The 22,975-nt window shown below is 39.7% G+C and overlaps 1 protein-coding gene across 1 annotated transcript in view; it reads left to right on the top strand.

Annotated features, from left to right (window-relative positions):
• The window catches only part of PHF20 (PHD finger protein 20), a 69,004-nt gene that overhangs the window by 42,310 nt on the left and 3,719 nt on the right, over positions 1 to 22,975 (top strand). The window contains exons 15-21 of the mRNA XM_062505256.1: positions 2,021 to 2,194; positions 5,452 to 5,550; positions 7,322 to 7,483; positions 9,649 to 9,818; positions 15,104 to 15,203; positions 19,408 to 19,603; positions 22,016 to 22,415. Of these exons, the coding sequence (XP_062361240.1) occupies positions 2,021 to 2,194; positions 5,452 to 5,550; positions 7,322 to 7,483; positions 9,649 to 9,818; positions 15,104 to 15,203; positions 19,408 to 19,603; positions 22,016 to 22,415 (1,301 nt within the window). The remainder of the gene's footprint in view (positions 1 to 2,020; positions 2,195 to 5,451; positions 5,551 to 7,321; positions 7,484 to 9,648; positions 9,819 to 15,103; positions 15,204 to 19,407; positions 19,604 to 22,015; positions 22,416 to 22,975) is intronic.

Below are 22,975 nucleotides of genomic sequence, written 5' to 3'. Positions count from 1 at the left end.
CTTGTGTGCCCCTATGTCAGCCCCCAGGAAGGAAGCTAAGAGGCCTTATGCTATTGCAGACTGGTAGGGTCAGGTTGGCTTTGGTGTTAAATGTTAATTAAATGTTAATTCATGACAACTGAGTTGAGCTGTTGGGAGAAGTTACGTACTTATGAAGGCTGTCACGTTTGTATGGCTTTTTGTTTTGTAACTTTTAATTTCGCTGACGTGGTGTTGTGTAAATATTTTGGAAAGTTGCTGCAGAGTGGTAGACAATCAGGAAAGCTGCAGAAAAGATGGTCTGTGTGACTTTTCACCCTGTACTGAAATATACTATTTGCATTTCATAAATTTTCTTAGGGTACTGGTGTTCCCAGAGAGATTGTGTAGTACCTGAATCTTATTTCTCAGCTACTGTGTACCATGGGAAAAAGTTTTCTTCTGTTTTTGTCATCTGAACTGATGATATCTTGACCCCTAGTCATGGAAGTCCGCAGAGGACTCAAAACAGACCTGACTTAAAAACAAACAAGTAAATAAAGACAGCACCGAACACAACCAACCAAAAAATTACCACTAAACCTCTTGCACTTACTCCTTCAAGAGAACTCACATTGCAAATGGAAGGTCAGACATATAATGAGGTGTTTTATCAAGGATAATCTTCTGGTTTAGTAATTCTTTGTGGACAAAACCTTGTGCTTTCTTGAGGGAAATAAGCCCCTAGTGAAAGGCAGCAGTGAGTTGCCTGTCTGGACAAAATCCATCTTCTAGAGAGTCTTGTGTGGTAAGTGGGTTATAGTTCTATTTCTGTCTTTTGTGGCTGCTGTAGAGTACATGGACAGGTGACTAGAAGATAAATTTTGGTTGTGGAGATAGTTTCAAGTGGCTTTTCTTTCTTGTTTGGATTTTTTTTTTCCTTGAAGTTCAAACTTCCTAGAGAGAGAACTAGGGAAAAATGTCATCAGGTTTTGGCATCTTGGAGTTTCTTTTGCCTGAAGAGATCCGTGTGATTCTGAAAGCTCTACAATGACAAGTCTTAATGTGCCTTGTTATTTCTTCAGCTTGAAATGTTGATCAGGGTGGGGTGCTTGATCCAGTTTCTTCTCCTAAGTGCTCTCTGGGACTCCGTCCCTTCCCTTTTCAGTTGCTCTCAGGTTCTGCTCACAGGTTTGTTTTTTTTTTAAACACCTTTTCTTAAAGGTGTCTTAAGTGTGGCATGTTAATCTTCAGACTAGAAGGAAGTTGCCTTTCTTATACTCCGAGCTGTTGAGATGAGTATGGTGATAGAACTGGACATTTTTGATAAATGTCAGCAATCTGTCACCTTGGCTACTGGGTCTCATTGGCCAAGATACATGATGCAGTACTCCAAAATGGCAATGTACTGGTTGTGTTTGGTCTGCTGTCCTTCCTGCCATGCAGCTTTAGCTTTTATCACCTTCACTGCTTTTCTGTCTTTCTTTCTGGGAGTCTTTCAGTAGGAGTTGTTACTTGCAATTAAGAGGATGAGACTGTTTGACTTAAATAAAAAACAGAATCTCAGGTGAAGCCGTATCTGCATCTTACAGTTTTTTTGAATTTTCTAAATTCTTGCATCTCGCTCTTGATTGAAACCACTGTTGTTTCAGTGGTATGTATTTAAAAACTGTTCTGTGTGTGTTACAAAGCACACTTTTGAGAACTGGCTGTGGTTCCTTTAATTAAACCAGCTGGGCACTTTTTCACTTGGAGAAACTAGTAAGAATTACCCAACCCATATGTCTGCCAAACTGAACTTTTTCTCTTTTCATCTTTTCTCAAAGTCACAGGTTTTTCTGGGAGACTAGAACTTCAGGGAATGCATGGACATCCCCTGTTGCTTTTTGAAAGAAATCCAACAAAAGCATTGGAGGATTTAGCCTTTTAGTCAGGGCTAGGACTGAGTTGAGCAATGTCTGATCAGAAAAATTCCACATGGACTGCCAGAGCTGCTGCTGCTGAAATAGATTGACTTTGGAAAGTATTTAAAGCTTGGACTTCGTCTTTGTTCTCTTTGTAGATGCTCCTCCACACATAGCCCTCAGGAGTACCCCATATAGAGATGAAAAAGTAGAAAGGAGAAGAACTTCAACTCCTGTAAGTGTGTTAAATAGTCACCGACATTCTATTAGAGACCAAACCAGGAACCACATAGCAAGAGCGCTGCGGAGGCCTCGGGAAAGAGTTCAACATGGTACGGCTTTTGGTTTAACGTGGAAGGTTAAACATGGAAAAGGCTTGGGAAAGTTTCAGACATTGGAAGGAACTGATAATGTTCTGTGTACCTTCATTTAGTGAGAGTAATTTTGTGTGAATATACAGCATAAAATGTAAGCAGTGTTTTTTCACTGTTGTTTTGTATGTGTTCATGCTGTCTGCGCTGGGGTTTATTCTTCCCGGTCAGTTGTAATATATATAAGATGTAAAAAGTACTAAAATATTAAAGGTCTTGAAAAGGTCGTAGGTCTTAATTCTGTTAAACTCCTGGCTGTCCAAATCATTGAATATTTTAAGTAATGTTGTACGTACTGAGATACCTAAAGTTAAGAGGGGGATTGGGTGAGCATGAGGCACAATGACCTAGGGTGGTTTATTTTGTAGGGTTGTTTTTTTATGTTTTTTTTTTTTTTTTTTTAGTAGCATTTGACCACTTCAGGTAGTCAGCAATTACTACTAGACATCTCTGAAGAACTTCACAATTTTGACTGTTCAAAATAAGTGTTGTGTAAACTTTATTTGTACTGAAATCTAGTGGTAGTAGTAGTAGTATAGGTGGATAACAGCCAAATGGGATGGGGGGATGTATGCATACACACACGTGTTCATAGAAGCAATACATATATTTAAAATTTTGTGTGTATATAAATAATATATAAATAATTTCCACCATACTTCTAGATTACTACATTACCACTCTCCTTCAGACGTTGGTAAGAACTTTGAGTCACAGTGATCAGAAAAACACAAATAAAATGTGAGGTTAGACTATTTTATCTCTGACAGGTGGTTTGTGTCCTGGAGATCACCTCCTTAGCTGCCTGTCTCTGTGTTGTTCTGATGATCATAGCAGGCAGACAGTACTTAGCATCTTGTTTGTTCTTGGGCATCCCTCACTGCCCTTCCTTGTGAGAAGGTCTGAATGAGATCCATCAGTATCTCCTCACTGTTTCTCACTCAGTGGGACATGTCCTATGTGCAAGTATGGTATTAAGAGATTATAATGAACTTTCACAGTGGTGGTGTGATGGTGAGCACTCATCCCAGTTCTTATGAGTCTCTGCCATTCAAGGAAGTTGAAATCCTTTGTTTTTTCAAAAACAAACCCAAAGCATTTAAAAATGTAGTTGTTCTGTGCTTAATCTTTAGGATTATGTTTTTATCTTTGTTTAATCATGTGAATCTTATGAGGATGCTCCTAACCTAGACAAGTCTCTGTCTGGTCTTATTTCAGTGAAAATTCATTACAGTTCAGAGCACTTATAAGAAAAAGCTTTAGACAACAAGATTGTTCAGTACATGTTTTTTTGAAGACTCTGGTATAATACTTAAATACTTGTTCTTTGAAGTTTGTTTTTTCAGGGAAACATGCACTAACTGTGTGTTGTGCATTTCAGAAGATAGCTGCACACAGAAATTTGCAAATACTTGGATGTTTTTCTGTTTTTAGGACACGTGTGAAAGCTTAAGGGGACAAAGTGGATAAAGTAATGATTTCTTTCATATTTATCTTGATATGTTGGTAGTGGTTGAGGAAGCTTTCCTTATGCCCTTGGATATCTTCAAACAAATCCAGCAATCTGATCATGTTAATTTCAGTTTTCAAATGAATAGAAGCAAAATTTTCCTACCTCTGTTGAGCTCAATTATTCTTTTTGCCCTTCTGGAAGAAGGTAGAGCTTCTTTGCGTCCCTGTGAGCAGAGAGAAGGGAATGGTACTAAGTGGATCCTGACCATTGGGAGAACAGGAGATAAGGACAGAGGAGAAAGTAAGAAGGAAGTTGAAAGCACTGTGTTTGACACTTAAATATGAGCCCTTATTTTTTCCTGTTTATTGGAGGGAATTTTTTTAACGCCCCTCAGCACCCATGGAGAGGTGGAAGAAGGTGACTTTTGTGCTGCCACTTCTGCTGCCTTTGAAGGCCAGGTGACTGGTGTGGCCATGTGGGTGAGCAGACTGAGGTACCTTTGCTAGCCTCATGCTAAGAGGGACACAGAAGTGGCAAAGTAGCAGAAAATCTTTGGCTGAGAGGGCTGGGGAGGCGCAGAGCTAGAGTCTCCTGAGGACAAATCAGTGAGCATGTCTCCTGCATGCTTACCAGAGCTGATTAAACATGACTGCAGTTTGCAGCTTCTCAGTGAACTGTTCATGCCATAAATATGCAGCCACTGAATTGGGGAGTTTACTGTCAGCATGTATGAAAGAGGTTGACATAATATGCTGGTATTGCTGGTTTGATTCATAAATGCTTACAGACAACCTAAGGTTCTCAAATGGTTTGTGCAAATGAAGATTTCTTACAGTATAGAGTGCCTTCAAGTGCTTTTTCAGATCTCTGTCATCCGACATTGGAATAGGTTTCTGAATGGGATGGTGAGTGGCTCAATCAGCCAAGCACTCTGAGAGCAGAGCCCTTTTGAGATACAAGGGATCCTTCCATAATAGGTGTTGATTGCATCTCTAACTGAGTCAGGGTAATTTACTGAAGGAACTGCATAAGTATCTAAAAATTCTGCTGCCGAGACCTAAATCTGAAAGACAGGATGTAACTGAACACTGGGGTCTGGAAAGCAGGGATTTGTGATTGTGACCTTGCAACAGGGTTTTAGTGAGTGCTGCATGCTCTGGAATCATGCTTTGAGGATATATTTGACTGACAGCTGTCAGTCATTCCAAAATTATGGCATGTTTTTAATTCCATAAAAACAGAATGGAGAACAGATGCTGAGTGAACAGTAGTTAAGGGCAGCTGAATAATTTACTCCATTTTCTATATCAATTAAATATTTGAGTAGGGAACTGAACTGAAGTTTGGCATATTGGGGTTTTGTTCTTGCACAGTGCTAGTGAAATGTCCAGTCATAATAGTTCAGAAAGGGGGTGTAACAAATCTGTCTTTTTTATGATCTCTGAAGTATGTCAATAATAAATGGGCACTGCTGTATGTTTGATTTCTCCCACATGATACTCATATTTTGTTATGGGACAGTCAAATTTGGACTTTAGTTGGTTTCCAATCGAAAGCTGGGGAGTTCTTAAAAATAAGTTTTCTTCATGTTTTTCGTGGTTGATTTTGTTTGGTTTTGTTTTGTTTTTTTGTTTGGCTTTTTTGTTTGGTTTTTCTGTGAACAGGCCTTGATTGTCCAAAGAAACTGCAGAGGCTTTTAAGAAAATTATGAAGTAGAACAAGTGTTTGTGTTTTTTAACTAATTTGGAATTTTGTCTAATTTCAGCTGTTAAAGGACATGAGAAGAAGAAGGAAAAAAAATCCAAAGACTGTGGAAGATCCAAGTCAAAGAAAAAGAAAAAAAAGAAAAAGAGGTCTAAGCCTGGTAAAGTTCATTTTTCTTCTGCAGATGAAACTGGCTTCATTATTTTGTTTTGTTACCTCAAAAAATTAACTTCAAATCACTTAAGAGCTGGCATTGTCGTTCAGACTTCTTTCTCCACTTAGCTTTTATTTTATTAAGTGATTGATTTTAAATTGTGATTGGCAAGACAATCTCTTTCCTGGTTAAGCTTCATCATTAATGCTGAATGGTGGCTTGTAGTAGTGTTCGTAATGGTACAGAATAAATGTCAGTCCTAAAGGAATGTCAACCTGTAAGTCAGGCTTTACCTTAATAAGTGTGCTTCTGTGCAAGCTTTGCCCAGCTAAGAGGATGCAGATGCCCTGTGTGCAGGCTGTTCTCAGTTCTTTTGGTTCTGGGGCTGCTTTGTGGATGCTGGAGTTCGGGAACACTGAGTCCTCTTTTTCTGCTGGTAACCTTGTTATTTCTTACACCTTTGCTTGAGGGGGAGGAAGCTGTAACAATGAGCCTAATGAAAGGTGTCACAGCCTTATTTTTTTGTTGTTGTTGTTTTGTTTTGTTTTCTTTTTTTAAGACAGAGATTAAGTAAAAGCCCAGTTTAAAGTCTACGCTCAAACTGTGTTCCTCTGTCATGTCTCATAACATGCTGTTGCACTACATTAAAGCAGCTGTAGTAGCAACATGTCTCCTCTGATGGTTTGTCTTTGGAGGCCTGGGAATGCTTTCGTTGGGCCACTTCAGGCTTTGAACTTGAAGTAAAGGTCCAGGTGTTAAGAGGGGATGGGTTCTTCACTGCTGAAGGTGCAGCTGATTATGGAAATTTTCTTCAGTGAAGCGTTGAAGGATCATGTGAAGGAAACGTTTTCTCTGTTATTGATGTGGATGCAACATACCTGAATCTATTAGGCATAATTTGTGAAACTAATCTCCCTAAGGAGGAGTTTCTGAGATAGAAAATACCTTTTCTGATTGTTGCCCCGAATAGGGCAAGCTATCCAAGAGGGTGATTGGGAAGAGCCATAGGGCAAGTGACTTAGAAATGTACTGAAACAAATACTTCTAATGAGTTTCTGATTGTATGGTGCTCACAAATATAATGATAAAGTGCAAAATACAGTTAGTAGATTTATGCACCAGTAGTCCCCAGCTGCTTGTCAGTCTGTCCTTGGGTTTTAAGATGTTGAATGGCTTTTTTTGATGTTGACCTTATGGTAATCCAATCCAGGAACTGTGAAGGTTTTTTCTGGGTAACTGGAGAGTGCTGTGTGTAACTTCAGACAGCCTGGATTTATACCCAGTGTGTGCCTCACAGAGGAACCATTCGGGCTTGTCCACCTGTGCATTCTGTTCCATGCATAGACTAGGAAAACAAGTGCTTTCTGTCCACTTTGAAGTCTGTGGGATTCAGGAATGTGTGTAGCACAGTGGGATGTGAGGGGGATATCTCCAGCTAGTGGTGCTTGTGTGGAAGTGCCTGTCAAGCAAAAGTGTTCACCTACTCAGCCTGAGCAGTAGTTGGCTGGAAAGGCTGGTCACTTAGACCTTTTTCACTTCTGTCAGCAGTAAACAGTGACTGAGCAGCGTAAAACCATCATGTTCAGACAATACTTTTCCTTGCTTCTGGAAAGCTTGCACATCTTGCAGCAGCATCATGCAGTCCCAGAGCTCCAGCATACTGGGAACTGGCTCAGTGAATTGTGCATTCCTGCTATGGGCATGCATAGAGCTCTTTCTTCTGCCAACTTCTTTTGACAGTAGATTTTTAATGATAACACTTACTACGTTTTTACAGGGTTTTCAGGCATTGGGGAGACCACAGATATCTCAGAAGAGCTTTCGCCAGAAAAATCAATTGCCACAAAATCTAATTCTTCAAATAAATCATCTGCTCACCCGGGTACACTGCTGCACTGCACTGATTCTGGACAGCACAAGGGAAAATCAAAAGCAAATGGTGAGATGACTCCATGGCTTTCTTGTTCTGTCTTTCATTACCAGTAAATATGTGAGCAGCACTAACATACTTGAAAACTGGTTCTTATTGTGTAAATTTGGCTATTCTTAATCAGGGCTGTGTGTATTTCCTTCCCCCTGCTTGACAAGACTGCACCCAGCTTTTGTTTGCCAGAGCTTGATATTGCTGCTTTTTACTTTGAATTTACTTTCATATACACTTTAAGACTGTTGCTCTTATTTCAGAAATCAACCTCATTTTGTGTGGGGTTTTTTTATTTACTCCTTAAATAACCATGTTCCAACATAGTAATTAAATTTTTTGTACTTCCAAAGGTTTCTTCAAGTAAGAACTCATTCAGAGTTAAAAATGGATGCTTTGTAAACTTGCCGTGTTTGTGAGACCACTGGGTGTGGTGATGTGTAGTTGTATTGATACAGAATGATACATGATTATAATGACTTTCTGAGCTTCATAATGAGAAGCTGTTGAGTAGCTGTTTATTGGTGTCCTGATAGTGCTTCATACACAGAATCCATAAAAATCTGGCTGCTGTGTACCAGCTTTCATAGTTCTTAATATCTTGGTCCATGTTATTATTTACTGTTACAAACTGGTAGAAAAAAAAAAGATAAACATTTGGTTTTTTTCTTCTTCTTCAAACTCACAGATTTGAAGGAAATAGAAAATGTATGACAGCTTGATTATATACAAGAACCTTAAATTTGTTTTTGTACAGCTAGACTGTTGAGGACCATTTGATTTTTTTTTTTTCCTTTCTTTCCCATAACTTTGTTATTAGACAAAAGTAAAATTTAACTTCAGTTAAATTTCCCTTTATAGGCCAAACAGGAAACATTAAAAACTGCTGAAGTGCAGATGGTGTTAATGTCTTGAAACATGTTTTGCAAGTTGCGTTTCTAGAGTATATCAGCCAGAGGATGTATGGTTTAGGAACTTGGCCATCAGTTGCTCAGACTTCTTTTGATCAGCTCATAGATATTGAAAGTGGTGGAAAATACAAGAAGTTATTTTATTTCATCCTTTTCAGAACTGTTTTGTTGCTTTTTGCATCTGCAGAACATGTGCCTAGATAAACAAGATCTGGTGTAAATAAAAGTGAAACTTCTGTGTAATATGGAAGTGTAGTATGCCTGACCTGCCACTTCCACGGTAGTTTAGGGAAGAGAATCCTAGTTAAACATGAAAATAAACTGTTGTCTTGGGTTCTTATCCCTTTTAATTTGACAACAGATGTTTCTACAAAAGATAAAGTTTATGCCACAGGCTGGTGGTTCTGTTTTTGCATTCTATGACTCTGAGTTAAATGATGAAAGTAGTTTATGCCCACTGTAGTGAGACCCCACCATCTTACTTAAGACTGAAATTTTTACCTTCCATTCCCCTCTAACTCATTAAATTATTTTCATATTAATTAAAATACCTCATCTTTTTCCTCTGACCCTCCCTTTCTGTCCCCAAGAAAGATGCAGACGTTGCTTTAATATTACTGAGATAGGATTCCCAGTTTAGCAGGCTGTTCAGTTAAAATTTTCTTGGCAGTTTTGTTCAATCTAGGATGCTCTAATGCTTTAGCTAAGTAGTGTGGGTGTGTTTTGGAAGAATAACTTATGCAGTGCACTGCCTTTGAGTTGATAAATGCATCCTAAACAGAAGACTAAATGAAAATAATTTCTGAAGCAGGATGAAATTCTGTGTTGAATTCCGTCATGGAAACATGACTTTGTGAGATTGCATGGTTCATAAAACAGAACCTCCTTTTTGAGAGCTGTACACTAGAAGTGCTAAGTCACAATTCTGTACACGTTGCAACAACTAGCATGAATCCCATTTGAATGTGTAAGCCTGGTTTTGTTGTTTATAGTTTTGTCTGACTAGACTTCATGCTTTTGTTTTGGGACACTGTATGTTGACAGTACAGTTGTAATGACAGAAGCTGTTAAGTTGGAATATTCTAAAGGAGCGATTGTTGAGACTATAAAACCAGTATGTAGTAACCTTCAATAAACTGTTAAAATTGTGATATTCCTTAAATTACACTGTGAACTCATGCTTTTAGGAATTTTTATCTGCATACTTTGGATGTAGTTTTGAGGGACCTTTTTGTAATTACTCAGGATTTTATATAAATACTTCTTGTACAGAGGATGACACCCTGAGTGAATCATCTGTGGATAGCTTGCCTTGGAGTGAAGATGACTGCAGTCAGGATGTTGATGTCACCACCAACCCTGATGAAGAAGTTGAAGAAAGTGATTTTGAGATTGTTCGGTGTGTTTGCGAAGTAAAAGAAGAAAATGACTTCATGATTCAGGTATGAAGTGGAGGGTAAATGCATGTTTTAGTGAATGCAGTGGAAGGTGTCAGTGGAGAAACTTTGGTTTTGTACAGGAAATAAACTGCTGTTGTCTTCTAAAGTCATAGCATTTTTTGAGATAATCTGTCAGGTAACTGCTAGGATAGTTAACTTTTGCTTCATAGTGCAGTTTTGGATTTTTAATTGAAGGAAAGAGGGAAAACTCACTCCAAGTCATAAATGGTTGGTTTGTCTTTTGTGAATTTTTCTAAAAATAGATTACTTCCTTGATTCTGAGAATGCATATTTGAAATCAGTGACTTTTTAGGCTCCCTCTAATTTAGAGCCTGTTCAGAACATTGCCATGAGATATTAGTGTACCTCCCATTCCTCTGCCCTGGGAAGAAGCTTGACTTACACATACAATTCTCCAGACAGGTTGAACAAAAAAGAAAAAAAAATACTTGAGTGTTTTGCTTTAAAGCAGAACTGCATTTGTCCATTCTGCATTAGTCTGCAAATTCAATGTTCCTGATCTGCCAAAGGCCATCTGTCCATTCCACATTTATCTGCTCTTTTTAAACCAGCTCCACAGAAAACTTGGAGAGGCTTCTGTTATCTTTCCTGCTTACAGCTGTTGATAAAAATCTCCTTGGAAGTTACCTGCCTATTTAATTTTTGAGATGTTTGTAAATTATCAGGAAGTCTATCCCCTACATAGCTGCTTTTAAACATCCTATGCAGTTCCTATTAATTTCAAGAGGCAAAGTCAAAAATATCAATTTGATTTCTTCATAATTTTTTGCTCTAATTAATTTTCTTTGCATTTCCATGCTCTTTTATGGAGTCTTGCTGTGATAGGCTCCATGATGCTTTTTCTCTTAGTGGTGAGTTCACTTTGTACACTTTGGCAGAAGGTACCTTATGAATTATGAATTAGTAGAAGGTACCTTATGAATTATGAATTAGTAGAAGGTACCTTATGAATTATGAATTAGTAGAAGGTACCTTATGAATTAGTAGGCAGGATGGAGTGATGGGCAGTGGTCAAGTTTAAGTAAGTAGCAAGTCTAGTAGCACTGTACAGGAGAAGAAAGGAATCTGACAGTGGTGACTAAAGGGAGTGGATAGATGCCTCTGAGGAGATGGCTCACAGAAAACCACAAAGAAATAGCCTGGAGTACAGTTGGCAGAAGGAAGATTGACACTAGGTTAGAATTGCAGAATGTAGGGAGCTGCCTCAGGACACAGCCTGTGGATGCCTTTGCTTTACAGTTTCATGGGCTGCTTCTAAGATTGACTTGCTAGGTTGAACTAGTTTGGGTGGGTTTTTTAGCATATTGCAAACTTCTAAATAGTGAACTGTTTTATGAAAGAAATTGGCTAGGAGAGGAGGTTATTCTCTCTGGAAAAGAGATGCATATCAGCAGTATTGTGAGTATCTACATTCTTTATAGGAGTTGAGGTAATAGGAAATACACTGGCACTTGGGATACCTGCTTGGGTGTGCTGTGTACCCATCTTGATACTGGAATGAGGAGCCAGGGCAGTTTTTCATGGATCTGAAGTATATGGGAGATACATATATATCTCCCAGTATACATAATACTTCTCTTATAAGAGGGAGAATGCTAAGCATTCTCTTTGAGCTGCATTCATTGCCATGAATGTGCCAAATTTACAAATAATGTAGGAAAATGTTAATTTTAAACACATCAGCACCTTTCTTGTCCATGAAAGATTGGGTACCATTAAGGTTTAATGATACTCATACACAGTTAAAATGGGAGTTTGTTCCTTTAGGTATCTAAACTAATTATTTGCCCCCACATTCAGAAGATTTTATAAAAAATTTTCTTTGACCTGTACTTGCCTTAAATTAACTGTCTTGAGCAGTTTGTGCATTAAGGATGCAAGTCATTGCACTGGGATGCAGAAATCTGAGTTTACATTCGTAGAAGTATCTGCTTTATTTAGAAGTTAAATCTGGAAAAAGATGTACAGAAAAGTAGTGTATTGTTGGTTAGTGCTGTTTGTCCCACTCTCTAGCTCTGCTGGAAGGTTACTAGACTTCATTTATGGACCTGGTATATGAAGCAGCAGTGTAGCATTGCCCTGCGTTCCTTCTGGGGGCACAGCACTCAGTTTCTATGGTGACACCCAAAGAAATCCAGGCAGACTGTCATTGTCCCTTCTTTTTAGTTTTTATACCTAAACATTGGTGAATCTGTGTATGATGCAGAAAATTCTGGGGCTAGATTTGATGGCCTCAGAGGTGATGTATGTAAATGGACATGAGATATTTTTGTTCCTGAAGGTTAAAAGCTGCTTTAAATACACACCTTTTGAATTTGGGTATTTCTTTTGTGACTTGAATTTCAGTTGGTGTTTTTTTTGCACAATGCTGTATGTTTTTCCTCTTCTTAATCTCCTGCTTGGCATGCTTTGAACCTCCCTACTACCACCTGGGCAGGGAGTAGCTTCCCAGTAGCATGTGCCAGAGCAGTATCCTGGAGCCTGGCAGCCACAGTGTGCAGGAAAAGCTGCAGGTTAAAGAATGCCCTGTGGAGGGTGGATATTTCAATATAAGTTGAGTAAAATTTTTACAAGTTGGGATGCTTGTGCTGGTTTGAAAGTAACCCAGCGGGAGAAATGAACCCCACACAATACCTTGAGAGAGATTTTGGGTCAGAGTTATAATTTAATAGGAAGACTACAGTAAATGCATGGATAAAAAACTGGCTTAAACCCACAAAGTCAGACTGCAGCCTGGTACCCTGTTGGTCAGGGTGGTGGTCTTGGTCCTGTCAAACAGTGACAGCAGTCCTGTTGAAATGATGGTTGAAGTTGAGAGCAGTGGTTCTGTGGAAGTTCAGGTCTTTCTAGATCTGTCTGAGGTGTCCGAAGTCCCCAAAGCACCTGGACTCTCTGGTCAGATACAGGCAGGAATGCTCAGGACCTCCCCCGGGGCAGGGAATTTCCCAGTGGAACAGCGTAGCGCCCAGGAGTCACGGGCTGTTTTGGGGAGTCCGTGATGGCCCAGGTGTTAGTGCCCATCGGCCGTGCAGCCCTTGTGGCAGAGGTGTCCCCTTCGGCTGGGTGTGGTTATCACCTTCACTGAGTTGTGAAGACAAAGAAACACTGCCCTGCTGTACCTGGAGGGGCTTGCCTCTTTCCCTTCTTTTAATACTTGCAGCCTGGGGGTCGGTGTGCCCTGGGCAGCTCTTGCAAACGCCCCACCACTAACAGTTCATCAGGAATAATGTTTGGAATGGAATGCATAGTTTGGTTATGACCTCCCTTGTAACCCAGGACAGATGCTTCACTAGAGTTCTGGGCAAAATTGCCTGGAAAACAAAATCACTGAGTGCAGCCCTGTGCAATGTGGCATGATTTGTAGGATGCAGGGTACCTAGATCCTGGAGCTCCTTTCTTATTTTTAGCAAAGAGTATATTTCTATCAATCTGTTTTCTTTGTTTTAGAAAACCTTTTTCTGCCTCTAATTTGTGAAAGGATGATTGTCTCTACCTTTTTGAAAACATCTCCTAACTGCTTTAGGACTGTTAACCCATTTTGGAAGGGAAAAGATTGTTGGTCCTGTCCTTCAGAAACCTGTTTCTCTCTAACCTTTTACAGTCTCTGTGAAAAATGAGATCTACCATTTGGAATTTTTTTTTAAGCTTAATAAGGGGTAGAGCAAGGACAAAAATAAAAATTAACCATCACTGAGGTGCCCTTGGCAATTGACCAAAAAGAACACTGGTAAATTCTGATAGTGTTGTCTATATACTGTTATGTTGCTGAGGTACATACATATTCATGTGCTTCATACATTATTCAGACATTCTTGTGAGCATTTGATGTGTCAGGAACTCCTTTGTTTGTTTTCTTTACACTCTCTACTTATCTGCATGACATCCAGTGAATGAGGTTGATATGTTTTATTTCTTCTACTGTTCTTCTCTGATGCTCTGGTTTCTGTTATCTCTTGGAGAGGTCAGTCAGCAGATCTAATAGATTATATTATACTAATGAACACCTAAATAGAATTATACATTGTACTATATCCAAATACTTAAGGTCAGTACCAGCATGCAAAAGCTGATATATAAATGTAAAAGCCAGTATTAGATTGTAGTTTTCAACATTCTCCACTCCCATAGCTTCTGTTTCCTCCACACCTAGACTACTCATTTAATGAAGTATTCAAAGTCTGGTTGTCCTTTTCTGTCCCTCATAGCTTGAGGAAGGGCAGGAGCTAAGAGCATTAATTAAAGAGGTGTTGAACACAGATGAAATGCTTAGCAAGTTGGCATACATCTTTGTATGTCAGTGAGGAGCAACATGTGAGATTCCTTGCAGTTGCTGTTTGGATTTGGTTTAGCTCATATTGCAGTCCTGTATTGGCATTGACAACATTTCTGCTTTTGGTTTATGCTCTGAGAAATAAAGAGTGTTATCTGTTGTCTCACTGCTTGGCACAATAGCAATTTTTAACTGACATCAGTTTCCAATCAAAATTGGCTTAATATTCATATGTGGGGTTTTGTTTCATGTTTCAGTGGTCTGCAGTCTACAATCAAAATTTTGTCTCATTAAAATACTGATGGGGAGAAAATGACAAAACATGAATATTTTTTTCCTGCTCTAGAACAGTGTGGCTTTAAGAACATTGATTGCATTTTAAATAATGTAACTGTGCTGAAGAGATCCAAATTATGCCAGTATGATTGTCCTGCCTTGGAATGATGTCGGAAGCTCTTAAAGCTGGTGCATCAGCATGGCAGGTTTGTTTTAGTAGAGCTGCCTTTGCAATGAATAAAATATTGGAGGTACAAGAATCAGTGAAGCATAATAGTGGCTACTCCTGTGTGTCATAAATTGGGATTTGATAATGGAATGTGGCTTACTGTTTGAAGCAGAAGCTTTTGAATTCAGAAAAATTTATCTGTTTTGGTGAAAAAGCTTGATTGCTCTGTTGACTATCCTGGTTTTGTGTACATGCATTTCATGAAAGATTTTCATTTCCAAAGGGAGTATTTTTGTACCTTTCAGGATCTCTGCTTCTACTTTTTAATTGTAATTCTCCAGAAAAATGCATTAAAAATGTGTGGGGAGGGCTCACGTTTTATTACAGTCTGATTCTGTAATGTATTTGCTTGTAAGTGGAAGGTGGGATATGGATATTAGTAGACCTTTTTGTCTTAAAATATGTAGATCCTGTGTTTCTCACTTAACTGTATTGGTATTGAGCTCCTCTAGCCTTCATTTCTGTTAATGTGCACTTCTTAACTTTGAACAGTGTGAAGAGTGTCTGTGCTGGCAGCATGGAGTCTGTATGGGCTTATTGGAAGATAATATACCTGAGAAATATACCTGCTATATTTGCCAAGATCCTCCAGGTATTTCCTACAGAAATTTAAGGTTACAGACCCTTGTTAGATATGTAGTAAATCTGCTAGTTTATCTATATCTATCTCTGAAAAATTGCACTATTTTCCCCCTACTCATCTGTCACTGTAGGTAAGTTTCAGAAAGTTTAATTTATGTGAAAGTCGGTGAGTGAGTATTATGGAATTACAAAAGGACAGGAATGGAGGAGAATGTTTTCACCATCTGTCACATATTTGCTGTTATGAGGATTGTACTGTCTATGGCAAATGAGTGTAGAAAACATTCAGGAAGCTCAATCAGAGACTCCCCATGGGCACATCTTAGGGGGTGTGGCTGCAGCTCTCCTCCAGCAAATCAGGCTTAAGTGTTTTTTAAAATCAGTCAGCACCAGGATCTCCTCAGCAGTGGCTCTTGTCATTGACTGCATTACCTGCTCTTGTGGTCTGACAGTGTCCCAATGCCAGGCAACCACAAAAGCCACTCACACTGCCCACAGCTGGGCAGAAGAGAGAAAGATTTAACAGAGGGTTCATGAGTTGAGATATGGTCCAGGAGAAATACTTCTAGGGACAAACAGGCTCAACTTAGAAAGTGAATTTATTACCAACAAAATCAGAGGAAGATAATGAGAAATAAAATGAGCCTTTAAAAACACCTTTTCTTGCTCCAACCCCTCCCTTCTTCCCACTGACAGCACAGGGAGACAGGGCATGGGGGTTTGTTCAGTTTGTCACCCAAGGTTTTCTTCCACTGCTCACGGAGAGGGGTTGTTGCCCTGTGAGACCGTGGATCCCTGCCATGGGAGAGACAATTCTCTGTGAACTTTTCCAGCTCCAGTCTCACAAACAGCACTCTGCCCAAAACTGCTGCAACACGAGTCCCTCCCACAGGCACACAGTCCTCCCAAAACTGCTGCAGCATGGGTCACTCATGCACAGGGTGCAGTCCTCCAAGGACAGCTGTTCCAGCTTGGAAGCAGGGACCCTCTCTCTCCACTGGGTCACAGCCTCCTCCAGGCATCTACCTGCTCTGGCATTGGCACCTCCCCCATGGGCTGCGGGTGGATCTCTGTATCCCTGTGGATCCCCATGAGCTGCGGGTGGATCTCTGCATCCCTGTGGATCCCCATGAGCTGTGGGTGGATCTCTGCATCCCTGTGGATCCCCATGGGCTGTGGGTGGATCTCTGCATCCCCCTGGATCCCCATGGGCTGCGGGTGGATCTCTGTATCCCTGTGGATCCCCATGAGCTGTGGGTGGATCTCTGCATCCCTGTGGATCCCCATGGGCTGTGGGTGGATCTCTGCATCCCCTGTGGATCCCCATGGGCTGCGGGTGGATCTCTGTATCCCTGTGGATCCCCATGGGCTGCGGGTGGATCTCTGTATCCCTGTGGATCCCCATGAGCTGTGGGTGGATCTCTGCATCCCCTGTGGATCCCCATGGGCTGCGGGTGGATCTCTGCATCCCCTGTTTATTCCCATGGGCTGCAGGGGCACAGCTGTTTCACCATGGTCCTCACCATGGCCTGCAGAGCAATCTCAGCTCTGGTGCCTGGAGCACCTCCTCCCCCTCCTTCTCTACTGACCCTGGTGTCTCCATGTTGTTTCCCTCACATGTTCTCACTTCCTCCTCTTCTTGGACTAAAAGAAAAAACTGTGTGCCTTTGTTTTGATTTTCTTCTTAAATCTGTTATCACAGAGGTGTTACCAGCCTCTCTCATTGGCCCAGCTTTGGCCAGCAGCATGTCCATCCTCAGAGCCATCAGGGATTGCCTCTGCCAGACATAGTGGAAGCTTCCAGCAGCTTCTCACAGAAGCCACCTCTGTGGCTGCCCCCCTTCCACTACCAAAACCAGGCTGTGCAAAACCAACACACACACAGTAACCTACATTGGTATTTACCTGGGGTAGCACAGTCAGAGTTGATTAAGCAGTACATTCTCTCCTCCTTAGCAGATATTTTTAAATGTCTTAGTCCATCTTACACAGCAGGTGAAATTCCACTTAGGGAATTTTTCTGTAAGTTTCTACTTACAAAGCCTTGCTGAAAGTGAAAATGAATGAGGTTTGGGGTTGAGTCTGTGGTTATAAATGGCAAGAAAATGGATCTCTGTTCACCTGATGAAAAGACCTTTTTATATGACCTTATATATGTATTTGGATTGTAATACCAGGTTTTTTGGCTGCTGAAAGCTACCAACTCTTTTGTACTTTAACTCATATATTTGTGTAGTATATTTACTGCTGTTGTTTGTACTCTCAGCAATGAAGACATGCTACTTTTGAACTTCAAATTTGTACTACAGAGACAGCAATATATTTGTTTTTTTTAGAATACCTTGCTTCTAAGATTTAAACTTTCTGTTAAAGATATTTTGCTTTATGTCAGTTGAATGTAGTTTTAAATGGAACTAAAATGCACAAGCAGACTGAAGTTGTCATCTCACTTGAATATGAGTGCTTTAGTGCAAAAAATTGATTTACAGCTTTGTTTGTTTAATTAATCCTTAACTATTCATTTAAAGATTCTGAAATTCACATTGGAGGGGGCCTAATTTTTACCTCTGTCTTGTAAAAGGACAAAAATGTCTAACTTTCTGACTGCAAAGATGGCTTTTCAGTGACTCTGCTTTTGGCTTGAAGTGAGCTAATAAACTGTATGAATCTGCGAAAAGGTGGCATTTAAAATTGGGTATGCCTATTCAGCAAACTCTTACTTAGGAGCTTTCCTCAGTCTAAACTGCTGGGACTTGTAACAGCACCACTCATTCTGGTAGAAATAAAAGCAAGTTTAATGTAATTTTGTCTAAAAACTATATTAACTGCTTTTTTTACTCACGTGTTTTTGAGTCAGGTGGAATTTAAGATATTTTTTTAACATTTAGCCTTGCTTAAACATGATCAAGATGATTATTAGCACAATTGCATGTGGATATAGTCTAGTGTCTCCTTAAAGTTATGTACTTCAAAAGGGAGCACTTTGTAATCTCAGGGTGCACATCATCTCAGTTGTTCAGGTGACCATGAAGTTCTCAAACTCACTGCTTTATTCTTGTGGACTGAACTCTGCTTTCTGTCACAGATGTTGGTTTATCTAATGCAGAAATTGAGGGAGGGCTAATGCAGGTGGCTAGGAGTGTCTGCAGTGTGGCTCTGACCATACCAAAAATTTTGCTCACCTTCCCGCTTGATACAGTGTATCTTCAAAATTATTTTTTACCCTGTCATGATTTCTGATGCCACATAATACTCATGGATTGCTGTGTTAATGCCAGCCTCAGTCTTACTCTGCTGCCTAGTAACTCCCTTTTTTCTTTTTAGCTTCTCCTCTAGTCATTACTAACCTGCTTATATTAGATTTTTTTTGCAATTACGGTTCTCAGTCTGTGCTCCAGTTTTATCTCTGGTTTTGTGGGCTTGCTGCCTGGGCTGTGCACAGGCAGTGCCTGGTGTGCTTGTTTCTCTGCATGCTGAGCTGTCCCCTGAGAACATCTCTAGCAGCTGTACATTTTACAGGGTGTGGGAGAGCTTTTGTTAGGTATTTAGCATGAAGGTTTTTTGTGTGTGTTTGCAGTTTAGCAAGCGTCTTTTTCCTTGTAATACCATTTGTTTGGCAGTTTGAGTTACTTCTACTGATGCATTTATCACATTCAACACCATTTCATTTCAGCTGTTGTTGATATTAATATCAATAGATAATATTGATATCTCTTAAGACAGAATTATCGTCATTAGTAGCTTGACTTATGCAAGTTTTCTATCAGAACCTCATCCATGATTCCTTCAAAATGTATTTTTGCACAACTGTACTAATACATGCTGATGTTAAAAGCAAGACCACTGGTAATTGCCTATTTCTGCATTTTTGTCTGCAGAGAGTTGAATTCAGACTGTAACTTCTGTCATAACCATGGTTAGATTAGATAGTGTGGTATCCTGCTTAAAACACACTTTTCTCAGCCTCATCAGTAACTGCCTGTTGTGTATGTCCTTTGGTGGAAGTTGGGGTCTGAATGTTTTTAGTTAGGCAGAGGTTTTTGGCTTCTTGCTTTACAAATTCTTCTTTTTTACAGGGTTACATCTGCTGTTACAAGGTCTTCATTGGTTCTGTTGATAAGAACAAATAAGTTGTTGCAGTACCTGGAGATAATCAGAATTACTACCAGCAATTTTAACATTTCATTTTAACTCACTCATTACTGTCACTTTAGGTCAGAGGTCCAGCTTAAAGTACTGGTATGAAAAGGAGTGGTTAAGTAATGGTCACATGCATGGCTTAGCATTTTTGGAAGAAAATTATTCCCACCAGAATGCCAAGAAGATAGTGGCCACTCACCAGCTGCTTGGTGATGTACAGCGAGTGATCGAAGTCCTGCACGGGCTGCAGCTGAAGATGAGCATATTACAGTAAGCAGTATTTAAGAACCAGCTGGCATGTTCTCCTCAGGAATTAGACTGCAAGTATAAAAATAACCAGAATTTCAGGCTTGCATTTGTGCTCTGTGAACTTATAACATAGCTTGAATTGCTAATGTGATCTTGGGAAACGACGTGGCTGCTTGAAAAGAGTTTAAGTGGGTTGAATGTAAATGGACAATGTGTATAGAAAGGATTAAACTAATAAAACTAATAATGACAGCTTATCCTTAATCACCCAAATGGATTTTAAGTAAGAACAGGTTAGACTTATACATGGCACCATTTTTGCAGCACTTGCTTTCTTCATTCCAGGAAATCTGGTCATAGCTTGTCCAAGACGAATCAGATCTTTTTGTTTGATACAGTATGTTGTTGTGGTGCAGTAGGAGAGTGGTTGCACCCTCAGCAACCTGCAGCACTTCATTTCTGAAAAAAAGGTCATTTCAGCCATATATACAGAAAATAATATCATTATTTATGTAAAAGGGTTTTCTCTATCAAGTCAGCTTTTCTGTGTATTTTCCTATTTAAAATCATTCTTGAGTTCTGATGACTGAAAGAAAAATATTTTTAACTCAAATCCAGCAGTTTTAAATTTATTGAATTCCATAATTTTAATTTATTAGTTGATAAATTGCACAGCAGCAGCTATTTGGAAAACAAAGTGATTTTGGCATTCTTTAGACCCTTTCCCCCAATCTGTGGTGATGCAGGAGGTCCACTGACATGGAATAGTACTTAGAGCAAGGGAGTAGCCATTTTAACATAGGGTGTTGCTTTTCCATTATGGGATCCTTTAGTTAGATCTGTAAGTAATCTCTTGCATTTTTGGAGACTGAAACAAATATTGTAAGGCCGTTCCTTGGGCCTCTTGTTCAAGAGTGACATTTGAGTTTCAGGCCTTCCAGTTGTGAATTGAGATTTACATAGTACTGAGGTAGGAGCACTGGCCATGCATTTGATGGTTGCTGCAGATTTTGTTCGTTTTCTCTCCCATGCTGAAGTCAGTGTGATGGCCTGGCATAATTGAAGGTGAGGTGCAGTCCGGTTTAGATCATCTGGTTAAAAGCATCAGCTGCTCTTTTCTTTAACATGATACAAATCAGAAGGAAATTGAAAAATTGCTGGATTCGAATATTGTTGATGTAGATTAAGAGAGAGAAGATGATTTCACAGGTGCCTGAAATGACTTAGGAGAGTGTTTCAAGGAGGTGGCAAAGGACCCAAGGTGACCCTGGCAGTTCCGTGTGAGGGTGAACCTTCAGCAGGCAGGAGTTAAAAGGTTATTCAAGTATTACTGTTTGAATTTTCATCCTTACGTAACTGGTGCATAAATTTTCAGAAAAATTTTGTCTTTTGCGAAATTATCCCTTGCTCTTTTCTGAGCAAAATATAGTTTCTTTAGGTGTAGCAGATGAGTGGAGCTCAAGCAGTAAGCTCTGGTAAATGAATACCTGGATTCACTTTTCCAGGCTTCTCTTCAGGATGGTTCTCCAGGGAGTTATATCCTCACTATGCCATCACTGAAGGCAAAGGTGTTTCTATGAAATAGCCTGAACATATCCTTGGCAGCTGTACTCATTCTGCTTCCCTCCGAGAAACATTGAAGAAGCCTGAACTGCTGCAGGATGGGTTAGAAAGCAGTTACTGCTGAAGTCAAGTGGTCATGTTTTGTTGAGTGGTTTGGTGAACAGCTAGAATAGCTGGATCAGCTGAACAGAGTAAGTCTATCCACCTTTGCAAGGAAGCAGAAAGGGGTGCTCGAGGGCAACCACACCTTTCTTTGCTGTCCAGTGCAGGTGCTTTAGAGTCAGGATTTGCTCTGCTGTGTTCTGCAACCTGTAGCAGATGAGCTGCCAGCCCCTTGAAGATAGCAGTGTTCTGCTTTGTTCTCCTTTAACTGCTGTTTTGATGCCTGACACAAGGAAGAGCATGGGTTACAATGCTCACTCTAAATCTTTTGTTTGTTATATTTGTAATAATCTGATACCTATAGTTGTCCCTTCTGCTGGAATAAAGAATCCGTTAGTCAGTTTGAAGACAAAAACAGTTTTTCTAAGAGCAGATGAAGGGAACTGTGGCCTCTGTGGAACGCCACTACAATGTTGGTGTGCCATACCTTACTAAAAATATCCCAATTAAAATTAACTTTGCTGTTAGTAAATTGCAAATATTGAAGCAAAATGTTCTACCAAGGACCAGCACTGGTGAGAATGTGTCTCTTTGTGACTGTTTGTGTATGTGTCTCTTTGCAACTTACTCTTCCAAGTTTATTCTTAATCCAAACACTTGGCCTTGTTTTGGCTTAATTATTCTTACTTAATTTCTTTATGTAAGAGGACAGTTGGCTTAATCACTTTGGCATTTAAACTGTGTGGTTTATTTTTCATGTTTGAACAGAAATAAAGAACACCCTGACTTAAAGCTTTGGTGTCATCCATGGAAGCACATCACAGTGGACGAAAAAATCCATACAAAACACATCATTCACTTTGAGGAAAACTGTTGCAAAGAGGAGACAGCAAGTTATAGAACTTGGAATGGGACAGTTGAGAAACCCTCAACAATTCCTTCTGTGGAGGAATCTTACATTACAAGTGAGCACTGTTACCAGAAGCCTCGGGCCTACTACCCTGCCATAGAGCAGAGGCTGGTTGTGGAAACAAGAGGTTCAGCCATGGATGATGGAGTCAACAGAATAAGGGAAAATGGGGATGATACCCTCTCAGAGAGGTTTGGCTGGAATCTGGACCAAGAAATATGCAAGATGGAAAATGAATCCAAACACAATTACTCCAAGGTATTTTTAATAAAATAGCCCTCTTTGGCAAAGAACATGTGTTTGCCTGGCAGCCTGCAAACCTCAGCCTTTTTTAATACTTTTTGGTTTGTTTGTGTTTATTTTTTTGTTAGACTGTTAATTTAAGTTGCCAGTAGCAATTAAAATTATAAATGCTATCAATTTCTTCATTTTACATTATAATTAAAAAATCTAGGTTGACTTCTGGACCTCAAGTCATTTGGAAAGTAGTAGTAGTAGTACTGGTAGTTCATTGCTGCTTATTTTCATGTGTTAAATGGAAAATAAACACTAGCAAAGAGGGAGAACAGGCCAAGCGTGTATGATACTAGCAAATACACTGGTAGGCCAGCTTCTAATTATTTCCATCTTGTTTCCATGTTCCTTCTAATAGTGAAATTAATTTTAGGTTCTTCAGGCAGCATTTCACGATAGAAAAAACAAAAATTGGTATCAGCCTGAAGTGATTTTTTTTTTTTTTTTAAGACTGATCACCGCAGAGTAGTCCTGTATCATCATCTTACTGGAGCACTTCAGGTTTAGCTTCTCAGTGCTTGGTT

This window comes from Cinclus cinclus, chromosome 18 (assembly GCF_963662255.1).
Source record: "Cinclus cinclus chromosome 18, bCinCin1.1, whole genome shotgun sequence".
NCBI lineage: Eukaryota > Metazoa > Chordata > Aves > Passeriformes > Cinclidae > Cinclus > Cinclus cinclus.
This window is presented reverse-complemented; position numbering and strand designations above follow the sequence as displayed.